This window comes from Enoplosus armatus, chromosome 10 (assembly GCF_043641665.1).
Source record: "Enoplosus armatus isolate fEnoArm2 chromosome 10, fEnoArm2.hap1, whole genome shotgun sequence".
In the NCBI taxonomy this organism is placed as follows: domain Eukaryota; kingdom Metazoa; phylum Chordata; class Actinopteri; order Centrarchiformes; family Enoplosidae; genus Enoplosus; species Enoplosus armatus.
Window position 1 is genome coordinate 7579564 of NC_092189.1, and position 26207 is coordinate 7605770.

The 26207-nt window shown below is 42.2% G+C and overlaps 2 protein-coding genes across 3 annotated transcripts; both read left to right on the forward strand.

Annotated features, from left to right (window-relative positions):
- The first annotated feature begins 131 nt into the window (after nucleotides 1-131).
- thg1l (tRNA-histidine guanylyltransferase 1-like) lies at nucleotides 132-4648 on the forward strand. 2 transcript variants are annotated; one of them, XM_070913518.1, is made up of 6 exons: nucleotides 132-325; nucleotides 454-630; nucleotides 728-897; nucleotides 1020-1108; nucleotides 2759-2866; nucleotides 4216-4648. In XM_070913518.1, the coding sequence occupies exons 1-6, from the start codon at nucleotides 132-134 to the stop codon at nucleotides 4375-4377; spliced, it is 900 nt and encodes a 299-aa protein (XP_070769619.1). In that variant the 3' UTR covers nucleotides 4378-4648. The 2 variants fall into 2 exon arrangements, with proteins under 2 accessions (XP_070769619.1, XP_070769620.1); XM_070913519.1 differs by having other exon boundaries at nucleotides 222-325; nucleotides 2759-2870; nucleotides 4220-4648.
- A 2262-nt stretch (nucleotides 4649-6910) lies between these two features.
- Nucleotides 6911-23308, forward strand: adam19b (ADAM metallopeptidase domain 19b). Its single transcript, XM_070913104.1, has 22 exons — nucleotides 6911-7034; nucleotides 7394-7506; nucleotides 7656-7726; nucleotides 15321-15399; nucleotides 15637-15713; nucleotides 17394-17595; nucleotides 17700-17765; nucleotides 18128-18199; nucleotides 18317-18483; nucleotides 18703-18787; nucleotides 19142-19281; nucleotides 19402-19579; nucleotides 19669-19758; nucleotides 19887-20082; nucleotides 20894-21002; nucleotides 21118-21334; nucleotides 21514-21591; nucleotides 22097-22205; nucleotides 22298-22427; nucleotides 22550-22646; nucleotides 22746-23121; nucleotides 23211-23308. The coding sequence occupies exons 1-22, from the start codon at nucleotides 6911-6913 to the stop codon at nucleotides 23306-23308; spliced, it is 2874 nt and encodes a 957-aa protein (XP_070769205.1).
- Nucleotides 23309-26207: the final 2899 nt, after the last annotated feature.

The window sequence follows — 26207 nt, forward strand, 5'->3', positions numbered from 1 at the left end:
ACATGTAACACTAATTATTCCTTTATGAGCCCCGTCATGAGTTGTAAAGTAGTAGTGATTGTGTTTTGCCTGAAAATATTACCACTCCATTCATCCTGGGAATGTGTTAGCTTCTCTTCAGGAGTACCCTCATGCTGATTGGAAAGGCCTGCACATTTGGGGGACGTGTCAGGTCTTGTGTCGTCAAACCCTTGGCCCGTCTTTTTAACAGTTCCAGCAACATGGCCAAGAGCAAGTTTGAGTATGTCCGCAACTTTGAAACAGATGACACTTGTCTACGAAACTGCTACATTGTTGTGAGACTGGATGGGCGTAACTTCCACAAGTGAGTGTCCTTTCCCAGCTGCACATCTGCCATCTCTCTGAAGACATGAGTGATGTTGCACATCAGGTTGATACACCATTGATACACCATTAGAAACCATGCTGTTGTTTTCACACATTTTGTTTCAGGTTTGCAGAGCAGCACAAGTTTACAAAGCCCAATGACAACAGGGCCTTGGGCCTGATGACCCAGAGTGCACGCTCAGTCATGGGAGAACTGGAGGATATCGTCATCGCTTATGGTCAAAGTGATGAGTTCAGCTTTGTTTTCAAGAGGACCTCCACCTTGTTTAAGAGGAGAGCCAGGTACTTAGGTTTTGCCAACTGTTTCATTCTCACACACACTTTTCACATGTTGTGGCATTTTGTCTGACTTAATTTCTCCCTCTCCCTCGTCTGACAGTAAGCTCATGACCCATGTGGCCTCCCAGTTCTCCTCCTCATATGTGTTTTACTGGAAGGAGTTTTTTGGGGAACAGCCCCTCTTGTACCCCCCTGGCTTTGATGGACGTGTGGTCCTGTATCCTAGCAACCGCAACCTCAGAGACTACCTCAGCTGGAGGCAAGCAGACTGTAAGTTCATACTGTGCTCTAACTGTTCAACAAATCACACATTGGACTTCTTGATGAATTTGTTCATTAAACTGACAAATGTTAAAGATGTCAGACTGTACATGTATTTTTGTGTCTTTCAGGTCACATTAATAATTTGTACAACACAGTGTTTTGGACGTTAGTACAGAAGGGAGGACTCACCACGACCCAGGCAGAGGATCGCTTAAAGGTGAGCATGAAACACAATCTGAAGCTAACTGAAATGTGTTTGTCTGTACTGTGTGATATAACAATATCAAAGGGGAATACCACTATTTTTTATCGTTATTCCTTTTAAATTTCTATAAATTACAGAATCAGATCCAGAGAAGATCTTCAAAAGATGATAAACAATTAATAACAGCTGCATATTTAGAGGTTATAACATATGGATATATTTACTGACATAACATAACTCTGTCTACTCATGATCACCTCAGAAGAGATCCAGAGACGCCACCGTCACGTCACCTATCTCTCAAAAGCATCTATAACCAAATACATCTTTACTAATTGACAGGTTTGTGCAATCGGCCTGATTTACGGAGCGATTCTCCTCGTACAGGATGGAAGATTGTCATGTCTTATTAAAACTTTCAGTCTTGCTACAGATGAGATACAACTTTTCCAACGGTGCACAGCTATCACTCTGTGTACTGTGTGTTTTTATTTCCATTGCCTTGTGATGGGCAGTTTTCTGATACTGATTCCTGGTGAATGAAATAGTAGATTAGTCAGTCAGTCAGTCAATTGACAGGAAATTAATCAATAACAATATTAACATTCACTTTATCATTTAAGAATTAAATTAATAGAACAAACATTTCAAAATATTTGCAAGCTTTTATCCATTTAATATCATAATAAATGTAATCTTTTTTTGTGTGTTGAATTTGAAGACATGACATTTTGTGAGACTAAGCAATGAGTCGATTCATGGAAAATATAATCCGTAGATTAATTGATAATGAAAATTATAGTTAATCACAGCTTTCTTATCCACGTTGCAACTTAAATGCGTATGTCAGATTGCCTCTGGATGAATTATTTTGTGTTTGTGGTTGAAAGTACTTCTGTAAACTTTGATTTGTTTTGTTACCAATAGGACATGGTCCTGGACACAGTTGCACGTATAGTTGCGAGTGCATTTCATTAGCCCGTCTTTTGTGTGTATTCACATAGTCACCACATTATTTACTTCGGCTTTATTCTTATTGGAAATGAACACCACAAATTAGTTTATTGTTCCCTCTGAGGTTTTGGATGTGATGATCAAAATGTAATACCTACTACATAACTGCAAAGATGCACAGGGAAATAATAGCAACTAATTGAACAGAAGGGGTAACATCTTTCTCTGGAACATCAGGTCTGTCTCTATTTGTGGCAGCTGCCGCTTTCTGATACAACTGTTCTCTGGAAGTCACTTCATTCTCCAGTGGGCTGTGAGGGAAACACTGATGATGTGATGACAGCTGACGAGTTGTGGAAACGTTCATTCTGGCTGGATGTTTGGGCAACATGAGTCATTCACAGCCCATCAAACCTTTGTGCTCCCTAGTTCCTTTTATCACTATAAAAACATTTCTTGACAGTGGAAAATAAAAAACTGCCCAAATCAAAGATAAAAGCATTTGTGGATTTCCTAATTCAAACAACAAGACAATAGTCGACCCAGTGGGTGGTGTAGTCATTTTAATGGTTTTGTTGGTGGTCTGGACAATGAGCTGACTTTTAGGAAGTTATATTCTGTACACCCAGTGAGGCATCTCCTAAGAGCTGATTTTTGTAGGCACCCAAATTTGTAATATTTACATGCATGTGTTCTGTCTCCTTCCAGGGGACATTAGCTGCAGACAAAAATGAGATCCTCTTCTCTGAGTTTGACATCAACTACAACAATGAATCTGCCCTCCATAAGAAAGGCACTGCTCTCATCTGGGAGAAGGTGAGTCTGCACAGTTGATACAGAGAAATTAACTTGGATAACTCCTTCTCTGTTAGATGTTCTTGTCTTTTCAATGTGTGATGAAGGGTTTTAAATACGTCAGTACACCCACATCCATCCTGTCTCATCTACTTTAGTCAGTGCTATCTGACATGTCTTCTGTGCTCTGGATGGGTTTCTCCTTTCATGCTTGACAAATATCAGCAAAATGTTGAGTCTAGAAACTGCGTGTGCACTTGGTTGAAGTTTGACACCAAAACACCAAAGCAAAGACATTTCCTGTTGATGTTTTGGGAAGTTGAAATGTCCTCTGTGCATGTTTGTCTGCAACTTTGTTTTTTCTGCCCCTAAAACTTTAGTTGTCTACTTTTTGGTCAAAGTTGGCTCATTGTGATGTGGTCCACAGGTTTGCAGGTACCACTTTCAGAACTCCAACCTCTGAGAGTTGATATTCAGCTGCTGAAAAGCACTGCTCTGACAAATGTTCACTATGTAGGAATACATATCTCAACCACCTTCTATGTTTTTGTAGATCGTCACACCACAGTGAAATGAAAGGATAATAGATTAAAATGCTGCCTGGCAAGTTTAGAAAAATATTGCATGCTGCAAAAAGTGGGCAACATTATTGTGAATTATACGGGACTCCATTGCAACAGTGCTGCATATACATTACCTCCACATGACTTATTCACAAGAATAAGAAAAATACATTCATCAGAAATGCAAGATGTGTCACCAGTAGCTATTTATTAAATAGTGTGTGTGACATTTTTGGAAATAGGCTAATTTGTCCTTTTTGTTTTGTTTTGATACTACTCTCATATTTGCCTGTTAAATATGAAGCTACATCTAGCAGACTGTTAGCTTAGTTTAGCATAAAGACTTGAAGCTAGGAGAAAATACCCACCTGAGGAAACGTTCATTCTGGCTGGATGTTTGGGCAACATGAGTCATTCACAGCCCATCAAACCTTTGTGCTTCCTAGTTCCTTTTATCACTATAAAAACATTTCTTTGGAAAATAAAAAACTGCCCAAAACAAAGATGAAGTTCACTTCCCCTCTAAAGTTCACTAATTAACATGTTGCTTCATGTTGTTTTTGTTGTTTAGTCCATACGAAAACCAAAATGTAAAAAAGTTGTGGTTTTACTGGGATGTTATTGTTGGAATATTTCTTAGCCAAGTGCAGTGACTTCCTAGAGTCTGTAGGTTGCCAGGCATCCAGCAGAGTTTACAGACATGACATAAGACAGACAGACAGACACGAGAATGGTATCTCCCAAAATGTTGAACTATTCCTTTAAGGTACCTTAAATGACACTAATCATATTCCTCACTCTTCGTAGCGAGAAGAAACTGTCACTAAACGCACGAAGCTACCAAATGAAGAGGAGAAGGTGGTGCCTGTGACCCGCAGCAGGAGGAAGGTGCAGGCCTACCACTGTGACATTATAGGAGACCAGTTCTGGGAGGAGCACCCAGACATCCTGGAGGGCGACGACTGCTGACAGCTCCTGCGCTGCTGTAGGAGGAAAATCCCGAACTGAGTCGAGCCAGGACGGTAGTAGTAGGAGGTGGACAGATGATAGAACAGCTTGATATTGGCTGATGTTCATGAATGACTGAGTGTCAAACAACTTGCCGTGAAGCTCAGCACACTTGAATCCCTCGAAAGAGCGTTTTCTGAGACCGAAAGCCTTTGATGATTGACTTTGTACGATGACTCTCTCACAGCCGGAACACATTCTTACTTTCATGTATTAAACTTCTATCATAACATTCCTGTAAAAAGTAAGAAGATAAGTCTGGTTGAATTGCGTGATGATGTTTGTCATGTTCAAAGGGAAGCAGATGATGTCATTATCTTTTAGCAGCGAGTGTTGGGGACAGACATCTGCCCACTCCTCTTCCTAGGTTGCTTCACTAAAAATATACCCTCATTTGATATCATGAATGGCATTTAGAACACTACCATCACCTGATCTTTCAGCACGTTGAACATGATTACTCTTGGCCCACTGCTTTTTTTGCTGTGGGGTTTTTATGTGAGTGTGTGTGGGCGTTTTGAATCTCAACTATCCTTTTTTTTCCCAGGGAGCAGAGTTCCTAATGCTTAGATTTGAACAAATCAGGGAAGCCTATCTGCAAAGTGTTTGATATCGCGTACAGTTTGCAGTAATAAAGAGCGTATCTGAGGTAGGATTAAGCAGAGTAAAGCAGAAACCAATACCTTGGCATGAGCGTGTGGCCTTGTCTTGCAGCCAGGACACCATTTAGAGATGTGAATGGATTCGGCGGCCTGCACTGTCATCAGGGCTAAGAATACCTCACACACCCTGCGCACACTCTATCCTCCTGACATGTGCTCTGTGGGATATTTATCATCACACTTATAAATGACCGGCTCAGTATGAATGGCTGCTGGAAGCTTGAAGTGGTAGAAGCCTACTGTATTTTGTTACTGTAGTAGGCTCAGTTACTGTCCAGTATTAGAGCTGTATTTTTGGTTTCGTGACCTTGTTTAAAGCATGTAGCCTCTGTACTGTACTTTATGTAACCAGGATTCAACACTTCTATTCACACTTGGGATCAAATTATTTTGCGGAAGCCTCTATAATGAGATGATGAACAATTACACACTGCACATGAATTAAATAAGACGTACAAAAACACTATGAATACTATGAATTAGATCACTTTACTTGGACCATTGCCAAACTTGACACATACAGTGACTGGACATATGGCCTTATTGTATAATAACCCGAGCGAGTTGAGGCAAGTGGTGCAGTTATTTAAAGACAGCATGTGTTTACATGCAGGGCCTAAACTTAAGCCTGTTGGGTCACTGGTTGGAAAGAGCTGAGGATATAGTCGACACAACCTCAATAACGTACTTAATCAGACCTAAACTGCGTTCACATCATATTGTTCAGACTGCAATTACAAGCAACAGAGTGGGAAGAAATGTTCACATAAGCCTCTGAGATAGCATACATTTTTGACAGCGACAACATCTCCCACTTGTTGAAAAGTTGAAAAATGTCAACTGGTGCCAACAACGCTGCAAAGCCACCATCACTGGCCGCTAAATAAAACCCATAGTACACTGACACAGTTGATTCAGCTAATTTAAAAGGAGCTATACACAGTATCTTTTTCAACAAGTTTTCACTTGTGAAGAAACCGTTCCAAATACTTAACAGAGCCATAGTAGTTGACCATGGTAGTCTCATAGTAGTTTAAATGGTGTGACTACAAGGCTAGCAGTTGAGATAACCATCTTGTATTAATGCATGAACACTCCCATGTCGGAATAACGGAAAGTTTTCCTGTTTTACTCATTCTGCCGACATTGTGTCAAGGCAGCATTATGTAACAGTCGATTTAAAGCTCCACTCCCATCAATTTTACACATATAAATCATAATCGAGGAGTACTACTGTCTGAGAAGATAACCCTGATGATGTCACAGTGAGTAAGATGTAGGCATCTCTTGTAATTCCACCAACTTCATAGAAGTACAATATTAAATTGCTTACCTCTATTATCTCTGTTATGATTTGGGTCATTATTATATCATATATAAGAATAACAATTGTAGACTATACATGGATACTTGTTTGGACATTTTTCCTTTTACAGTGTCTAAAGCTAATGCTCTGAAAATGCTCATGCGCATCTTTGCATTTCTGATATCAGGCTGATTTCAGTGTCTTGTTGCTAAACACATCTTACACCTTACATCATCATCATCATCATCATCATATCCTGACTTGTCTTGCCTCACCTCGACAGCTCAGTGTCGCTCTCCGTGTGTGTGTGTGTGTGTGTGTGTGTGTGTGTGCGCGATGAAGGGGAGGGGTTGAGAATGAAGGAGAGATGTGCGCCCCGCGGTCTGCAAGCATCTCATTCAGACGGCAGCTTATCGCGATGTCACACCGGCGGCGTCCTCTCCATCGGGTGTGAGACACCGAGGCGAGTTCACCGCACGTTTATGTCTCAGTTTAGCAAATTAATTGGGAGCCGATTGTTGTTAGAATGCGTCCAGGAGCGCGTCCTCCTCTTCCTCCTCTCGACGCCGTGCTGTCCTCCATGTGTCTGTGCCTGGTAGTTCTCCTGCACTGTGTTGAGGCTGCTGTGTGTGAAGGCGGTGTTTACAACGGTGAGTCGGATTGTTTCTCCCAGCGATGACTGAAATTGGGTTCTGACATGTCTTTAGAAAAACTGGCATTGGCATTGCATTGCATTGGAATGTATTGTCGTCTTTAAAATGCAAACCCACGTGTGTGTTGGGCATGCAGAATGTCAATATCAGTATCTATTGTGTTTTTATTTGTTGAAAGTGATGCACAAATTAAAGAAAATTGAAATACATTTCAATAGGTCACTAAAGTGCTCTCCATGTTTTTTTTGACACCATTATGCACCAAAATAATAACCAGAACAAGGCAAATTCCTTGTATATGAAAACCCAGTTGGCAGTAAACCTGTTTCTGATTCTTTTTTTCTGTTTTTCATTAGGAGGAAATGAACGGGGATCACTGAGGAGCATCCTCGAGCACATACAGAGTTATGAGGTTACTTATCCCATCTGGCTGCATCCTCACAGACACAGCAGGTCTGCCAACAAAGAGGTGAGTCGCCTGTCTCCCTCTCTGTCCGTTTGGCTAACAAACGGATTAAACAACACACTGACACCCATTTACATCTTGATATGAGTCAGCTCTTGTTTAGAAAACTCCTTCTACCTGATGAGCAACGTGTGTTTTTTAATTCCTTCCAGCATCCTGCAGAGGCACAGGTTCTGGTCTCAGCTGAGGGCCAGGAGCTCAGACTACACCTGCAGAAAAACGAGTGAGTGACTCAAGTAGAATAAAGGTGCATTACACTGCAGTGTTTCATGCATAGGGCTGGAGAAGCTACATGTCTGGCAACCTTTGATTAGTTTAGAGCAGCAATGCTTCATAGGAACAAAATAACTCAAATAGTTACCTGTATGAAATTAGTCCAATCTGATTAAATCAAGTCAGAGCGTATTAGGGTTGAACAATGTCCTGCGTATCCTTAGACGTCCACAAGGCACCCTGGCTGGCCCGTTTATTTGACCAGATGTTAGCTGTCACATAGATACATTTATAAGGTCAGTGGCCCTGTGGGTGCAGAGGGGGGGATGAAGGGGGGAAAGGAGGGTGATGGTTTTTGGACGACAGAGGGGTTGACACCCGATCTGTGTGCCTTGGGCAAACAGGAAGTAAGACTGAGCCTCTGCACCTAACATCCTGTAATCTGATGGAGCGGTTCCTGTCCAGTAACAATGGGACGGTGATAGGAAGGGAGCAGAGTATCTCGCTCGTTTAATGGACAGTGCGATGGCCGGGTGGGACTGCAGGGGAGGGCTGGAGCTGTGGAGATGTCGGTGGTGACAACAGAGCTTTGGTTTATCACTTCTGGATTTGAGCCAGCACACGAGTGGAATGGGAAGCTTTTATGAACACCAGAAATGAAGTCCATTTTTACCATCAGATGCATGCTCTCTCTCTGTCGTTCATTCACTCGCAGGCATTCACATTAACAAACCATGACTCCGCTGTGTCTGACTGACCGTCCCCTGAGGGGTTTGCCCCCCACCCCCCCTGCTCTCCCTCCCCAGCAGGTGGTCACACTGTTACATTTCCTCCTGGGCAAGGAATTTTCATCAATCACACACAGAGTTTGTCTGCGTCTGTGTGGTTTACAGAAGGACAGAGAGTCGGTTTGAGATAGATTTGATGAAGTTATATCGGTTTTTCAGGTCCCTCAACATGACATAGAGATGGTGTTAGCAGATATATAATTGCACATTGTTCTAAAAAAGAGGAAATACAATTCAAAAATTCAAATTCCTTTTCCTCACAAGTATGAAAAATATATTTTGAAACCATTTTTGTGCAACTTCTCAACTGTTTCCGGGAACAGGAAAGGTGTGAACATTTCTTCACTTGTGCCAATCACTTCTGCTACAGTTACAAAAAGGGTGAGGTGAGGAATTGCACAAATTAAAGCAATAACAATACATAATAACAATTGTCATTTTAATGATAAAGCATACAAAAGGAATTTCAATTCACTTCATTTTTTTATATAGCGCCAAATCACAACAAAAGTTATCTCATGACACTGTACATAGTGGAATTGAGAAACATAAAAGTAAAAACGCATAGTTTCATAGAAAGAAACAGTATTGATCCTTTAATATAATGTGTCTGAGAGCTTTATTGATCTGGAAAAAAACATGTAAATACTCTTTTCTGTTTCATTCACTTCAGTCTTTAGTACTTGTACGCTTGTATACCACAATTCACTTAGGGACAAAATCTATTCGGGGGGGAGAGGAGGTCAAAAAAGGGGGATGGTTATGTGTTTTTTCAGGTCAGCAGCAGGTCTTTGATTTCTATTTCATTTCAGCCTTCCCTTTGCTGTCACCTGCGCAGGGTTCATTCAGTCACTGCCAGTGACTATAACTGTGGTAATAAAAAAAAGTACTGTTCCACTGACATACTTATACATGTATAAGTTTTGTTTTTTCTTTATTAGATAGTTACAGCCAAAGAGAGACTGGAAGGGCGGGGAAGGGAGAGAGAGGGCATGACATGCAAGTTTTCAATGGGACAACACTTTACATTTTTTATGCACCTTAAATTTTTAGGATTAAACAAGTTGTACTAATAGAGCATTTTGAGATATTGTGTTTTTCTAAGTCGATGGAGGGATCCATTAAACATTTTAGAAACGCTTTGGAGGGTCTTGCTTTTTTAAACCTTGAACGATGAGGTTCAGCCCTTTGCCCCACCCCAATAATCCTCATACTGTCCTTTACAAAAAATGTTTTACAACTTTCCAAGAAAGAGTTTGCCGGCGAGTTATTTAGTCTGAGGTTAACCACTTCACCTCGCCCTCTTTGTCATGGTTCCCCCTCTCTCCAAGCCTAAACAGCAAATCGCATACTGGCTTACTGTGTTTTGATTTGTCCTCTGGTGGCCTAATGTGGAGACAGATCTGGCTGGAAGAAGAAGCAGTTTGTGTCAGTGAAGATCAATGTCTGATTTGGGAGAGAAGCCAGAGAAAATGCTGCCAGTGTCCATCTTTGTATCCTGGCCACTCCCTCTTGTCCTCATTGCCCCTGCAACTGTTACTCACAGTCAGCAGATAAGGGAGAACCCAGAACTAGCTGTGAGATGGTCTTGTCTTTCTGTTTATCCTCCTGCAGCATTTTATATCTCCTTTTTTTTTTAAATTTTATCGCTCTCTCCCTTTTAATTCCAGCCCACCTCATCTGCTCTTCAGTTAATGTATCTCTTATTAAACAAAGCCTGGAGAAAGACATAGCTGTGAATTTATGCAGGCATCAGTACTCCCAGTGGCTGGGGTCCAGAGTCAATCCATTTACATCCTCCCCAGTCATGCTTGTCAATGTACGCGTGTGTGTGTGTGTGTCTGTGTGTGCGTATGGGCCTTTTTTTGGTTTGTACGTGCAATCTGTGTGTGTGTGTGTGTGTGTGTGTGTGTGTGTGTGTGTGTGTGTGTGTGTGTGTGTGTGTGTGTGTGTGTGTGTGTGTGTGTGTGTGTGTGTGTGTGTGTGTGTGTGTGTGTGTGTGCCTGAGCTTTTATCTTAATGAAAGGCCCTGGTGCGCCCGTAGAGGGTTGATTTGGTTAAGAGCAAGGCAGGGGCTAGTGTGCTGACTCAGAGTGCAGGAAAAGGGAAGTAAAAAAACAGTGAGAGTGGGGTGGAAACAGTGTACGAAATGAGCGATGGACTGGAGGAGATGGGTTGAGGTGAGAAAAGTCATGGAGAGAGGAAAGTAGAGACAGTTGGGGTCGGTGTAAGTGTGAGTTATGTGTGTCTGGTTCAGATACCAATCGTGTGGATATTCTTGCTTCCTCCTCTGCATGACTTTCTCTGTTCCCCTCTTTAATGCCCTTCCTGCACACCCTTAAGTGCATGAACCTGAATTAAGCACTCCCTTGGGAAATGTCCACATCATTGTTCCTCCTCTCCTTCTCCTCACCTCATATGTCTTCCACTGTCCACTCTTAAAAACGAGCACCCCATTCTTTCTCATTTCTTTCCTCCCCTCACCTCGTCTGATATTCCCCAGGGCTCTAGTACAAATATACATCTCCCACGCGCTCTCTGCGGTCAGGCTTTGGGAGACCGCGGCCACACGCAGACAGGCGACACACAGACACACTTGTACACACACAGCAGCCCAAAAGAACACAAACAAGAACTAAAAGCGCAGACCTGATGGATCACAGGTCTAGGGAGCAGAGAGCAGGGATGCAATTCGCTTGCCCTTGTTCCTATGTTTAGTCTCACAGTGGCGCGGTCCTGTCTGCTTAGATGTCTTAGTCTGGGCCTCTGTGTTAGCCTGTGTGTTGGGGAAACACTCGTGCACACACAGGGCTTCACACAACAGAACATTGGCCTCCCTGTGCAATAAAAGCCTCTTCATCATCCGTTGCTGAGTGGTACTTTGACTTTGCGTCAGCCTCCTCCCTCCCTCCACCCGTTTGCGGTGATGTCATCTGATACTATGAGAGAATGCGACCCACTGACCCTAATGCATTACCCCACGTCCCCTTCTCCTCTCTCCCCACTTCACTATCTACCAAGTACATTAGCATTACTCCCCCACCCCGTCCCTCCCCTCATGAGGGTGAACCAAGCCTTTGTCTCAGCCTCACTGCAAGACAGTCCTGATTCGGCAAGTACTGCGCTCCTCAATCACAGCATCTGTCTGGACACTGGACGACGTCCAAACTCTGTGCGGCGCTCCTGCCATCACACAGAGGGTTCTGCAGTCTTTATTTGAAAGCTCTCACAGCTTTTACCAGAACTCAAGGGTTTGGGATATTCCAAGCATGGTTGTGGTTTAGACTGGTTGATTTAAAGGAATAGTTCGATGATTCGCTTTCTTGTCGAGAGTTAGATGAGAAAATTGATTCCACTTTTACATCTGTATGGTAAATATGAAGCTACAGCCAGCGGTTGGTTAGCTTAGCTTAGCATAAAGACTGGAAACAGGGAGAAACAGCTAGCTCTGTCCAAAGGTAACATAATCCTCCTACCAGCACCTCTAAAGCTGATTAACACATATTTATTAACATGTATATCTTGTTTGTTTAATCCATACAAGTACCAAAGTGTAAAAACAACAATTTGTGGTTTTAAGATAAGATAACTGGCTGCTTGCTGTAGCTTGAGTGGTATCAATCCTCTCATCCAACTCTCAGCAAGAAAGCAAATGTGTGAATTTCCCAAAACGTCAAACTATTCCTTTTAGGCTTGGCAACAAAATCACCAGAAGTACGTACACGTCACCTGTTGCTGGAGCAGTTAAAACAGATTTCAATGTATTTTGCAAGTCATAGACAGCTGTGTAAATTATCACTTTTCACTTTTTAATTTCTTTTTTATCCTGTAATTTTTCCAAACCCAATCATGTATATGGTCCAATCCTAAACTGTTATGGTTCTTTCTGCTGGTGGTTGCCTTTACTTTGCAGAAGCATAGACTGTTGTTTAAAAAATGCATAAAAACTGTTTGCAGAGATTAACCAGTGGCATTATGTTTAACTGCATATGCATTGCAGTTGTCCTCATAGTTTTTATCACACAGTTAATGATCCATTTACCTGAACTGTTTTCTTTTCTTTACACCGATGAGGCAAATTGAAACTAAACAGTTTGACCACAACTGCAAGATATTTTGGGTGGTTCTTGCAGTTGCTTCTTCATGCCGGATACATTGTTTAACATTGTTAAATCTTAATCGATTTAGTTCTTTACGCTTTCAACAAATCAGCAGCTGGTACAACTACAGAGGCTGTGGCATTTCAGTACCTACCTACCTACCTACAGATAAGGCATTGACTGTATTTAACCTTCGCTAGAACAACAAACAGTAGCCATGTCTGAATGTGACAAATACATTGCTAGCTTTGGACTTCTCATTTTTAGTGATGTGGAAAACACTACAACTAAGATGGCATTATGCTTTCAGAAAGCAGTGTCTTTGTTAATGGCATGTTGAGTCTATAATGTGTCACATGGCGGCAGATTGTATTGCCGTCAGTCTACTAGTGTATACAGCTGCTGACTGGCATGTGAGAATAAGGGAGAATGGAGGAGAGAAAGAGTCATTATGCGTCTATGTGTGGGAGAAGTGATCGTCCTTCCTGTATAACGACTGTGGGACAGCAGCAGGGTAAAGCTGAGTCAATCATCAGCCACTCCGCCATTAATTCTGCCTGTTAGAGTGACAGAGAGGGTTTCACAGACGAGAGGCGTGATGGGAATGTTTGGGTAGTTAGAGAAGCAGAAAAACTAGAGGAAGGCCATATAGAAATGAGGCTATAAGGTCAAATCACAACAAAGTGGCAGTTACCCTGAAGGGTGACATCAGCCAGATATATTACCACTGAGTGATCATTTTTAAGTCTTCTCTTAGACTGCGTGTGTGTGCATACAGAGTCCCTGTCATACCCCCCCCCCCCCCCCCCCCCCCCCCCCCCCATCCCAGAGTGGTAATGTGTTAAAGGATGAAGCAGCCGTTTTCTGTCTTTGACTTGCTTTGTGGCTGATTGCATCAACAGGCTGGCATTGTTTCAAGAGGCTTGTCTCCTTCGGGGCATCTGACGGGAGAGAAAAGAAAAATCCCCCTCTTCCCTTCATTTGTCTTCATCATCCAAGAAAGGAATAGTCTGTCATTTTAGGAAATGCGCTAATTCGCGCTAGCCGGTTAGCTTAGCTTAGCATAAAGACTGAAAACAATGGGAAAGAGTTAGCCTGGCTCTGTTCCGCAGTAATAAATTCTGCGTACCATCACCTCTAAACCACATTAATTAACACCTCATATCTCACTTGCTTACTGTAATCTGTACAAAAACAGAAGTGTACAAATGACATGAAGGACTATTTTTTGGCCGTGTGCAGTGACTTCATAGGATCGAGTTGTCACTGTCAGACTGCCAGGCAACCAGCTGAGACTGGTATGTGTAATTTGTTTAATACCAGCTAAAAAATTACACACAACCCCTGTAACCCCCACAACTTGTTGGTTTGTATATTGCAGCTTTGTATGGAAAAACAAAAGAGATTTAACGTGTTGATTAGTGAAATTTATAGGTGCTGGTAGTCACATTTTTTGCCTTTTGACAGAGGCTGGCTAGCTGTACAGATATGAGAGTGGTATCCATCTTCTCATCTAACTCTCAGAATGAAAGCAACTAAATGCATTTCCCAAAATGTTGAACTATTTATTTAACTTCACCCCACTGATTTACACTCATTTATTCAGCAAAGATGAAAAAGGAATACCAGTTAATTAAATTTTTAGATACATATCTATCACCCTGAGGTAAAGCCACAAGCTGGCTAAGATGGAAAATACATGAAGATATGATAAATAATAAAATCTTAGCAGGAGTGTTTATTTGAGACTTTGAGACTAAATACAACCAGCATCAGTGGATACATGTAGGTTTCTCTGCAGTGATCTCACCACAGTTGCGGGCCAATTTTTGATGGATCTGAGTTAGTCTGTGGGAGGAGAGATGAGAAGAGATTCAGAGAGGCAGAGCAGAAGAAAACCAGCTGTGAGGCCGACAGGGCTTATGAATGAAAACAGGAAGAATGGATTGAGACAGAGTTGGAAGGAGAAAGACAGGAAAACAAGCATCTGTACGGGATGTAAATATTGGGCCGGTAGGTTGACAGAAGTTTGACAGAAACAGCCCAAGTCTGTAGACACTCACTCAATTACACACACACACACACACACACACAGGCTCACAGACAGACACACAGATGGAGAGTAAGAGGAATGTAATGTTTTACAACAATGAAATTAATGTTTCTCTCGATATGTGCATGTTTCCCTGATTTATCGGCCTCCTCTGTGCAGTCTGTATTGTATACTAATGGAGAAATTCCAGTAATGGTAAAAAAGACATTATCTACTTTGGTAGATAAAAGCCTTGTCAAACAAATGCAGTCTGGACATACCAACAAACTTAAACTCTCCACATAGGGAGGTTACCATCTCCTACTTCAGATATACTCTCCTCTCACAAAGTAAAAAAGGTCATTCGGGATATTGACTTTATTTCAGTCACAACACTTTTCCACATTATTTCTTTGCATTTTCTTTTATCTCTGAGAGGATCTTTGTCTAAATCTTTAAAGCAGTCTGGTTTTGTAGAGTGTCTCTGTCCGAGTGAATGTTTTATGAGCTGTGAGCTGCCGGAGAGAATCTTCTATCTCCACTGTTTCCTGCAGTTTTTACTCTGTACATTTTTCACCATTACTCAACCATACCGCTGCTGTTTCAGGAGGTTGAATGTCCGACACTACATACTGTGTGTATTCTCTTGCAAGCTGTCTCTGAGTTTGTGCTGTCTTTCATCAGGCAGCTGTTGGCCCCTGGATATCAGGAAATATGGTACACTCCTGATGGAGCCCGCAAGTCTTCCTCTCCTGCCAGCACTGTAAGTCTATGAGGCAGTTTGATGTTCTTTACCTACAGTGGGTTGCTGTAAACGATCACAGAGGAGAAATGAATATCAATGCAAATCCTATGGCAGGAGGATAACCGGCAGTAAATGACAGTATGGACATAAAATACTGCATTTCTTGCTTACATAACTAGGTCCTCCTTTTGAATGTCTCTCTTATTGCTGCACCACTGATCTGAATGTTGAGCTGTCTTTGTTTCTGTCTTCCAGGGACACTGTTTCTACCACGGGGAGGTTCTGGGCATGGAAGGTTCAAGTGTTGCTGTTAGCACATGTTTAGGACTCAGGTATGTAAGGCTGCAGCCTGTTTTCATAAAGTTTTTTTAATATATAGAGTTGGTCCCAACAGTGAAAGACATTTCTTAGAATTCTAAGAAGTCTCCCATAAGACTTAATCCCTCTTTAAATAAAAGGCTATTCATGAAGACACCTCCCACATGTAAGAGCAGGGAAGAGGATTTTTCTGTAGCCTAGAGTTTCTTCCACAAAGGAGTAAAGAGCTGCACGAAGCCGAGCCAAGAGGTAAAAAGTCGAATACTCAAAAGTGGGGAGTTAGTACTGCAGATTATGTCATGGAGGGATGATTTGTTTGTGATTGATCTTAGTGAAGATGTGTTTGCACCGCTCGCTCAATGAATTACAGCTATTAGTGCCATTAACGCAGCCTCGGTTTATTTGTTTTCCAGCTGACGTGCAAACGTTTTGGGCCAACAAAGCAGAATTAATGGACACACAGCAATTTCCTCAGTATTCCTTTTTCTATTTTGGTCATTTGCCAAAATCGACGAGGATATTTCACAGCTCTGAACATCACTACTTTCCCTATTTTCCACATTCATACATGTCAATAGGTGATTAGAGACCTGGTTGCACTAATGCATGGCCAAGAAATCACCTTTCTTCAGGAGAAATCAAGCTGATAAGCCCTGTCCCCTATTACCAGGTTTCTCTCATACGCCACGTTTTTTAAGAAATGTATTTTGACAGTATCAGAAAATCACACTTTAAAAGCTAAAATGCTAATGTGTGGATTTTGAATCCTAAAAATGGCATACTGAGATTTTCATGGTCAACTGGTCTACAGTCTCATCCCCGCCTCCAGTGAATTTTAAGGCTAAGTTAAGATCTCTCGCAGAGAATACTCACATTGTTAGTGAGCATGATTTTGTAGATGAAAAGAAGTTGTAACCAAAGCCTGCACAACCATTGAGCCTGTGATCAAACCATGGCCGAGTAGATAATGTGACAGGAAACAGTTGTGTGTAGTGTCTTGTGCAGTCCAGTAGGTTAGTAGGTCATTGGCTCTGGAGTTGGTTCATTGAGTACAGCTCAGTATGGAGGCAGCTGAGGAGAGGACCGGCAAACAGAGGAGGGACTGGCAAGCACTGACGGAAATCGTAGCCATATGTGTGTTTTTGTGGATTCAAGGCTCTGCATCTGGAGGACGGTCGAATTAATACGTCTTCCTACTGATGTAGATTCTCTGGAGAAATGCAAACACAGTGTAGAGGGACACTGACATGTGGGCGTCTGACCTCTGCAGATGTTTTCTACAGCTGCTTGACCTGCTGCTGTGTGCATGCTCGTGTGTTTGTGCATCGACGTCTGCGCTCATGAGTGCTTTTGTGGAGAAGCCAGAGGATTGTGTACCGCTCTGTCTGTCCCAGCTGATCTTCATTTATAAACAGCAGTAAATCACCTGAGACACGTCTCTCTGCTCCACCCATCCGTAAAACACACCAGAGCCAAATAAAAAAAAAAATCAAAATCTGACACGCAGCCATATGGTTTTAACCATGCCTCAAACATTTAATCTGATGATTTAAGGTTAAAAAGGACATTGTTTTTTTATTTGCAACCTTTGTAATGAGTATACCACAGTGTGCAGACAGCAGCGCCATTGATTCCCCTCTCATTTCCTCGAGCTATGATTAGATGGAACCATGAGTAGTGTCTTGTTTCCCCAGGGGGCTGATTTCTCTGAACACCAGTGTCAGCTACCTGATAGAGCCTCTTCCTGCTTCCATGGACGCACAGCAGCACGCTGTATTCAGAGCTGAGCGTCTCCATCTACCCGGAGGTAGTTGCCTGCATCACCATGGTGACAGGGAGCATGAGGAAGGGCTTAATGACTTCATCCATGGAATGATGTCACCACGGAGCGAGAGGGTGAGTTCTTATAGGACGAGTGATGCCTGAAATCCTTTGCACAGTTTACATAAAGCACGACAATATTGTCACCACATATTTAACTGTTCTGTCTCCATTTACAGGTGAAAAGGGACCTGAGCCAGAATATGAAGTATGTGGAGCTGCTGATAGCAGCAGACAAGGCTGAGGTGAGGACACAGATGTGGATGTGGTCACATTTGGTCACTTTCTAACCATCAAATGAACATGAAATCAGCTCTGTATTCAGATTTAAGTATCATGAGATCATTTTTAATAGTCTGTTATGACCTAGTCCAAAGACATGGGATTGGCTCTGATGGATGGATGTTATGAACTACAGTATGTTTATATGCAGTATAAATAGTATATTTCTGCCTTAAACAGCATTGTGATAAACCCATCACTATTTAGAGCTAGTTGAGATAAATGTAAAGCTCACGTCCTGTTTGTCATTCTGAAACTGAGAAGTCCCCTTTTGAGGTGTGGGACTGTCTATTTCTGTGTATAATGTGGTTTGTGTCATTTGCAGTTTGAGAAGCATGGGGGTAATCTCGAGAAGACCAAACTGAAATTACTGGAAGCGGCCAATTTGGTTGACAAGGTAAAATCTGATGTGAAGCCTGAAAACCTGCAGACAGACGCTCAGGTTCATCACACATATATTTAGTAGTAACAAGTAGTGACAAGTGTCTGTGACTGTTGCTGTGTGCGCCCACAGTACTACAAGGCTTTGAACATCCGCGTGGCATTAATCGGTCTGGAGGTGTGGACCAGCCAGGACATGATCAGCGTTTCAGACAACCCTCACAGCACTCTGGCATCCTTCCTGTCCTGGAGACGCAAACAGCTCCGCGCACTCCCCAACGACAACGCTCAGCTCATCACGTCAGTCACTCTCTCTCTCCCACTAGTCTTCCCATTTGTCATTCTTCACCCTACTCTAACACTAGTGTCCCCCTGTCTCCTCTAAGCCTCCTGTCCCCTGGGGTAGATCTCTCCAATTGATTTTATCTTCATTGTGTGAGACAATAGCCGTCACCAGTTGTATCCCAGCGGGCTGTTGTCCAGCTGGAACTAATCAGCGGTTGGGTTTTGTGTCTCCAGGGGGAGGGCGTTCCAGGGCACCACCATCGGGCTGGCACCTCTCAAAGCCATGTGCTCTGACTACCAGTCTGGTGGAGTGAACACGGTGAGGCACAAGAGTCTAAACAAACAGGAATGTGGCGATAAAAGCACATTTTACTTACGTCAAATGTAAAATGGGCAGTTCGATCCCCAGCTCCTCCTGTCAACACTGAACCCCAAATTGCTCAACATGGTCGTGTGGGAAAAACATTTATGATGCCAAAGTAATATAATGTTATTCGCAGTAGATTTTCAACTTGAAACTTGTAAAAAAGAACTTTTCCTTTCTTTTTTTAATTATTTTAGGTTAGTGTAGTGGAACACACAGCATGTATTCTGCGATGACAGAGTCTCCAAACTGCAATGAGACATATATGTGACTGATCTTTACGTAACCTTTGACTCTTCTTTTAAACAGGACCACTCAGAGTCCGCTGTGGGTGTAGCTGCCACCATGGCGCATGAGATGGGCCACAACTTCGGCATGAGCCACGACAGTACGGGCTGCTGCCAGGCGAGGGCCGAGGACGGAGGTTGTATCATGGCTGCTGCCACTGGGTACAAACAAATCAGTTATTAACCTAATAGGGAGGAGAAAAACAGAGGATTTGAAAGATGACTTCATGAAAAGTTGTATGAGTCACACTGTATTTGTGCTTCTTCCTCACCACGGCCCAGGCATCCATTTCCACGTGTGTTTAACGGTTGTAACCTGAAGGAGCTGAAGAGCTACCTGAGCTCTGGAGGAGGGAAGTGTCTCTTCAACTTGCCAAACACCAGATCCATATATGGAGGACAGCGCTGCGGCAATGGTTACCTGGAGGACGGAGAGGAATGTGACTGTGGGGAAGAAGAGGTCAGTGCATTGTGTCTCTTGAATGTTGCAGTGTATATCTTCCCTGTGAGTTTTCTGCCAGACCTCATGACTCTACACTCTTTGTCTAGGAGTGTACCAGTCCCTGCTGTAATGCCAACAACTGCACTCTGAAAGCTGGAGCTGAGTGTGCCCATGGCGTCTGCTGTCACAACTGCAAGGTACTGACATTATAAGGTGACCTAAACAAAGACGAACACAAAAATCCTGTCCAATTTAATTGCTTTCTCCGTTTGTGCTGTATTTTTCCTAAACTTCTCTTCCTCCTCTGCGTCTCTCTCCGTCTCAGCTGAAGAGCCCAGGTGTGCTGTGTCGTGCTCCGTCGGGGTCGTGCGACCTAGCGGAGTACTGCAATGGGAAGGCAGAGTCTTGCCCTGCTAATTTCTATTTAGTGGATGGTACGCCATGTGCAGGCGGGCAGGCCTACTGTTACACTGGCATGTGTCTGACCCTGGAGCAGCAGTGTCGGTCTCTCTGGGGAGGAGGTGGGTCAACTGGATGCTTATAATCTCCAAATCTTTTGTTCCAAAAGGGGGGATATCCCCCATTTTGATTACATGTAGCGTATTCAGTATTGCAAATGTATATACACACTCAGTTTCCAGTTTATTGGATACACCAAGCTAAAACTAACGCAGTCTAACACTCCTAGTTATATCAATCAGGGTTTTTTCTATTTTTGGCTTAAAGCTATACCGTCTATAGTCTCTCAAATATATTTACAAATTAAACAAAAATACGGATTATGTTTGCATTCCAAATACAATCTTAATTTTCTATTTAAAAAATGCATTTTGTCACCTACAGTCCTGACAGCATGTGTCACTGACACGTTTTTATTTGTATTTACTGTAGGTGGTAAAATATTAAGTTATGTTTTTAATATATAACGAGAAAGTCAGTTTAAGTGTAGCCTAACTCTTAAATGTCACTAATGTATTTGCACAAATATTTCAGCCATCAAACAATCTCACATTGCATCTTTAATACAAAACATCCAGTGCACAGTGACACAGAGAGTCTGGATGGAGTTAAAGTTGAGTCCTCAGTGGGTCACAGGATTAGGGATTGTTATTGGACAGTGTCCATGTTCACGTTGTGACAGAGCCTCCCTGGAGAGCCTTTGTAGTACCACAGGAGCCACACAGAACAGTGAGGGATGCCATCTGGTCTCCATCAGGTGGTCACATAACACACTGTGCATGCATCTACTGTGTGTGTGTTTGTGTAAGTGTGTGTGTGTATGTGCAGCCATATTAATGTGTGTCTGTGTATTTTCTCTCCTTTCGACCACAGATGGCCGTCCGGCCCCTGACCTGTGTTTTAAGAAGGTAAACGAAGCTGGGGACATGTACGGGAACTGTGGCAAAGATCTGCTTGGGAAGTACAGGAGCTGTAAGGACCGGTGAGGACCATTTACTCCCTCAGTAGCTACATTTCCTCAGAATGACAAGTTAAAGTTTGTGGTTTTCCTAGTCACTGATCAATCTCAACAAATTGATTTTTATTATTTCTACCAGAGATGCTCAATGTGGGAAGATCCAATGTTTAACTTCAGTCTCCAACCCCATTGAGAACAATGCTGTACGTATAGAGACCACAGTCAGGGTGGGCAACAAGAAGATCCAGTGCATGGGAACACACGTGTACAAGGCTGGGGAAGGGGATGAGGAGGCTCAGGGCGACACTCTGGACCCAGGCCTGGTCATGACAGGCACCAAGTGTGGTGATGACTCGGTGAGACTCATACATGCATGGAGACATACTAAATGTATTATTGTGTTAGAGGCCATGCTGTAGATCTCTTTTACCTGTCAGGAAGCCACATTTAATGGTTGTCATTTATGTATCTTTGTGACCTACCACTTATAGGAAGCACTCGATTCTCAGACTCTCTTCCCTCCTTCTCTCAACAGATTTGCTTTAATGGAGAATGCCGCAATGCATCTTTCCTCAGAGCTGATGAGTGCAACGGCAAGTGCCATGGACACGGGGTGAGTTTCTATGTGTTTGAGGTTGCTGGGGTGTGTTGGGGGAAGATTTGGCTGCTAGCCCACTATTATGGAAGGCTGGCAAAGCTGGCCGTGGAGCAAGAAGTGTTTAGATCTTTCACTTAATTAAAAGTAGCAATAGAGCAATGTAACAATTCTTCAGCACAAGTAAAAGGCATGTTTTCAAAATCTTACTTAAGTAAAAGTATAGAGGTTTTATCGGCAAAATGTACGTATAGGACAAAAAGTAAGAGTGCTCATCATGTAGCAGCACATGCAGTGAAGAAGAAGAATAAAGAAACCAGAATATGGAAATATTCAAGTAAAGTACAGGTACCTCACAGAGATTGAGTAAATGTACGCAATCACTTCCACTTCTGAACTTTGGACTCTTTTCTACTTACAAAGTACTTCTATAGTCCTGAAATGTCTTTCACTCCTACACCTGCATGTCAGTGTAATGAATATAAACGTTGTATTTTTGATGTGTAATATGTTCTTTCACCAGCTGTGCAACAACAATCATAACTGCCACTGTGACGCGGGCTGGGCCCCTCCTCTGTGTGACCAGAAGGGGTCAGGGGGAAGTGTAGACAGTGGACCTGTCATCAGCCACAGTGAGACACTTACCTGTGTTTTTCACATGGTTTAAATATTTCTTTAAAATCATGCAATTTTCTGACTCTTGTCTATTTTATATTCCAACAAGGCAATCTCCTTCCGGTCCTGCTGGTCCTCCCCCTGGTTCTCTTTGTGGTTTTGGCTGCTGTTGGACTGTGGTGCTGCTACAGACATAAACTCCACCCACTGAAAGCCTCTGCTCCACCTCCAGTGCCAACGTGTGTAATTCTGAAGTGTGTACATACATAAACATAATTTTGCCTGGCAAGTACTTTTGCTTTAGTCTCTATGATGTATGAATGATGAGTCAGTACTTTTCTCTTTGTCTTTTAACCCTCAGTTGTTCAGTCCCGGTCGATGGCAAGCCTCTGTGTGCCGACGGTCATGTGAGCGGTCATGCCAACCCGGCATTTTTGCTAAAAAAACAGGACCACCTGGTAAAGAAGCCCCCGATGACCCAGACAGTGCTGTCATTCTCTATTGTTTTTGAATATTTGAATAAACAGCTGAACTTGTTATGGTTGCTTCCTCCACAGGGGAGATCCTCTCCTCATCCGAGCCCGTCTTGTCCAACTCGGTCCAGGCATGCCATCGTGCGTCCAGCAGTGAAGCCTCCTCCCATACCTGCATATGCTGCTGAGCAGAAAGAGCAGACGCCTCAGCCCCAGATCCAGCCTGCAGCTTATCCTCAGAGACAATACTCTCCTCAGGCTTACACTCCACCTCCCACTAAAATTGCGCCGCTGACCGAGCGGAGACGAAACCAGGCTCCTCCACCACCTTCAGGACCTCCACCTTTACCTTCCCTGGACACCACATCCCCCTCACAGAATTCAGCAGTACACAAACCCCTAACAAACCCCCCAAACAGACCTCTACCGCCTTGTCCTTTCAACAAGCCATCAGTGGTGAATATATTTTTTATATGTTTCTAAGTAAATAAGCTAATTTGGCTGTAGTGATTGTGAAATGTCTCACTTGTCATTTTTTTTTGTTGGAACAGCAACAAAAGAAAGGCCTGCAGGTGACCACTAATGCCCTGCAAAGAGGAAAAGCTGCTTTGGCTCCATCTGCTGGACAGAAAAAGCCAAACAGGTAATTCATCTGGTGGCGTCGATAAAGGACATGTGGGCACACATACGGGAACTGTGGCAAAGATCTGCTTTTGGTGGCGTTTTCTAATGTAAATCTATGCAAAACTCTTGTTAACTTCTCCCTTTTTGTGCTTCTTTTAGAACCTAAGAGCTCAGGGAGACGTTGGGGACCACCACTTACGTCCAATAATGGACTGCCTCAAACTGTCTTTTTGAATATCAGCGGCTGAAGAAAACGTAGTACTGTGGGATATGATGAATACTTTACACTCTGGGTCTCTGGATTACAGTGTATTTACAGGGAACATTTTAGAATTACAGTAAATCATAGTACATATCACTGGTATGTTTTGTAAATTAGCCCAATGTGTCTGAAACTTGAAACAGCCAGAGCCACTTTTTTGTTATTATTCTCTCAAAAGTGAATGGAAATGTGAAATAGGTCCATGTGTGCAGCAGTGTTGAAACACTGTTCCAGGAGTATTTATTCAAAGAAAAATGAATGTTTACAGTGTAGCTTAAGTACTAATCATTGTGTCTCTTAAAGAGCATCAGCTGTAAAGGGATATCTTATATTAAGAGAAGATGCCAATATTGAAGTGCTTGCGCTTCTTATGTGTGAATAAGAGTGGGATTTTAACTGGACTAATGGGGACCAGTGAAAGCCCCTCATGCATGCTGTAAGTATATGCTTATGATGAGAGATACATGTCTGATATGTAGCAGGAAGTGTGAGGGATTTTTCAGTTTTTTTATTTGTTTGAATGATTTTATATTGTTGTGGTGTTGCACTTTGAGCAATTCTTTTTAGTATCAAATCATCACTCCCTTAAAAATAATGTTACATCCTTCCACATAGTTCCAACTAGTAATAGTCACCTTTCAAGGATTTTAGGTGAAGTATCACTTTAAGGTGACCATTCGAACCCACACTAACTTTTATTTCTCCGTTCTGTCACAGTGATACAGTTGTCTTTCTCCAGGGTAACATATCAAATCATTTCAAAATGAGCCATAGTTGTATTTAAGTGTATCAACAAACATTGCACTTTCAATTTGAATAATTTTGCATGTTTGACGAAGATGTTAGTAAAACCTCATTCATTCATTCATTGGGAATTCCCTCGTGACCAAAATGCTATAAAGCTGCTCTTCCATCAGAGAAAACCATGTTATGTGACTGCAGGCTATATAACAGTGATAACTTTAAGGTGCTGTTTAAATCATGGTCTATTTGACTGCTCGGTGGATGACCTGATTTTATCTTTAATATGGAAACACATTCTGTCAGCTGCCATGTTTTACCTTATCAGACCTATGCAAACACTGTCTAAATATAAACATGTGGAAAAATAAAAGATATAATGTTATACATTTTAACTGGTTGTGTTTTGTCAATACATGTGATCTGGTTCATATCAGGATTTAAACACTCAGCTTCTAGATTCAAGAGCTCAGTGCCCAGTAGTAGCTTCCTGAATGAGTAACATTGGAGTTGTCACTCCTTTCAATGTATCTAAAAGAAGCAATTCCTGCACACAGCTACAGTGGCTTTAATTATAATAGGAGAAAAGATTTCAGGGATACAGTATTTTCTACTTCAGCCAAATGATCTGCTGCTGCTCCTCACAGAACTGCAGGAATGTCAAAATAGTGTTTAACAGCATTGTCAAAAAAAAAGCCTTTTGTCTCACACCATAACTTATAGCCAGTCAGGCATTATCGAATTGAAAGCACTCAGAGAACATGTTTTTCATCGTAAATTCTCAGCTGAGATGCTAGACATGCTTTGATAAAATAGGTACATTTGAAAACTGATAAAAAATGATATCCAAGCACTGTCATAGAACGGCACAGAGGTAACTGTGGAATTAGTGTAACATTAGGGCAGTTTGACTGACAATAATCCTTCTTTTTTCACACTTGTTGAATATTGGATGAACTTTCTGGAAAAGGCTAAATGTATTATAATTTAATTCATATTTTGACCACTTTGAGGCAGACACATGCCATTATAAAGTTGATGTGGCTAACATGTTAGCAAAGATACTCAGTGGCTTGGCTGATTAGCACATGAAGCAGTAATGGAGCAACATTAGCATTCATTTGGAGTCCTGCGTTTGGCCAACTGAAGAATGTAAGTCCATTATTCATTCTGTGTTGGTTTCCAACAAATACTGATGGAAATGTCTGTCTCTTTAGGTGCTAAATGACCCACTGTCTGTCCTGTCTGCTGTTTGGTGCTGGACAGGTAGTGAGCAGTGGGTTTATCAGAGCTTTTTCCACTGAAAACAGCTGCCTGCTGTGTCTGTACATGACCTGATGAAAGACTGAACCAAACTAGCACAGTTTGAGAAATGACACCTTTTACATTACATGTGGTCATTTCATCCATTATAAAACTATTGATTTATAGAGCAGCTTTAACTTAACTGCATCTGCTGGACATATGACCATAACTCAATGGGCCATTGAGGACTTGTACTGTACTGAACAAGTGGTCACAAAAAGGTGTATTGTTGATCAGGTGATTCTCAGTAAGAAAGGCTATTTAAATAAATACATTTATGCCTAATTAAAATGGTACATTCACATCATTTCATAGATTCCCTTACAGGTGGAAATATGTTCTTTTGGTTGTGTTACTAGATGAGGCCCTTTTATGTTAACACGCATCCCTCTGCCTTTTAAACAGTCCTAAATTGATAGCGTACGTATAGGTTGAAATGACACCCCCTCTTTGCACTGCTGGAAATGCTGAAAGGTGCCTGCCCTTTAGATCTCCACATCCTTCACTGAGATGAAAGCTATCTGATTTATTCTAATCAAAAGACTGCTAAATACCAAGGCCAGACCCCCTGAACCAACCTTCCTCCAACACAAAAACAACCACACACACACTCC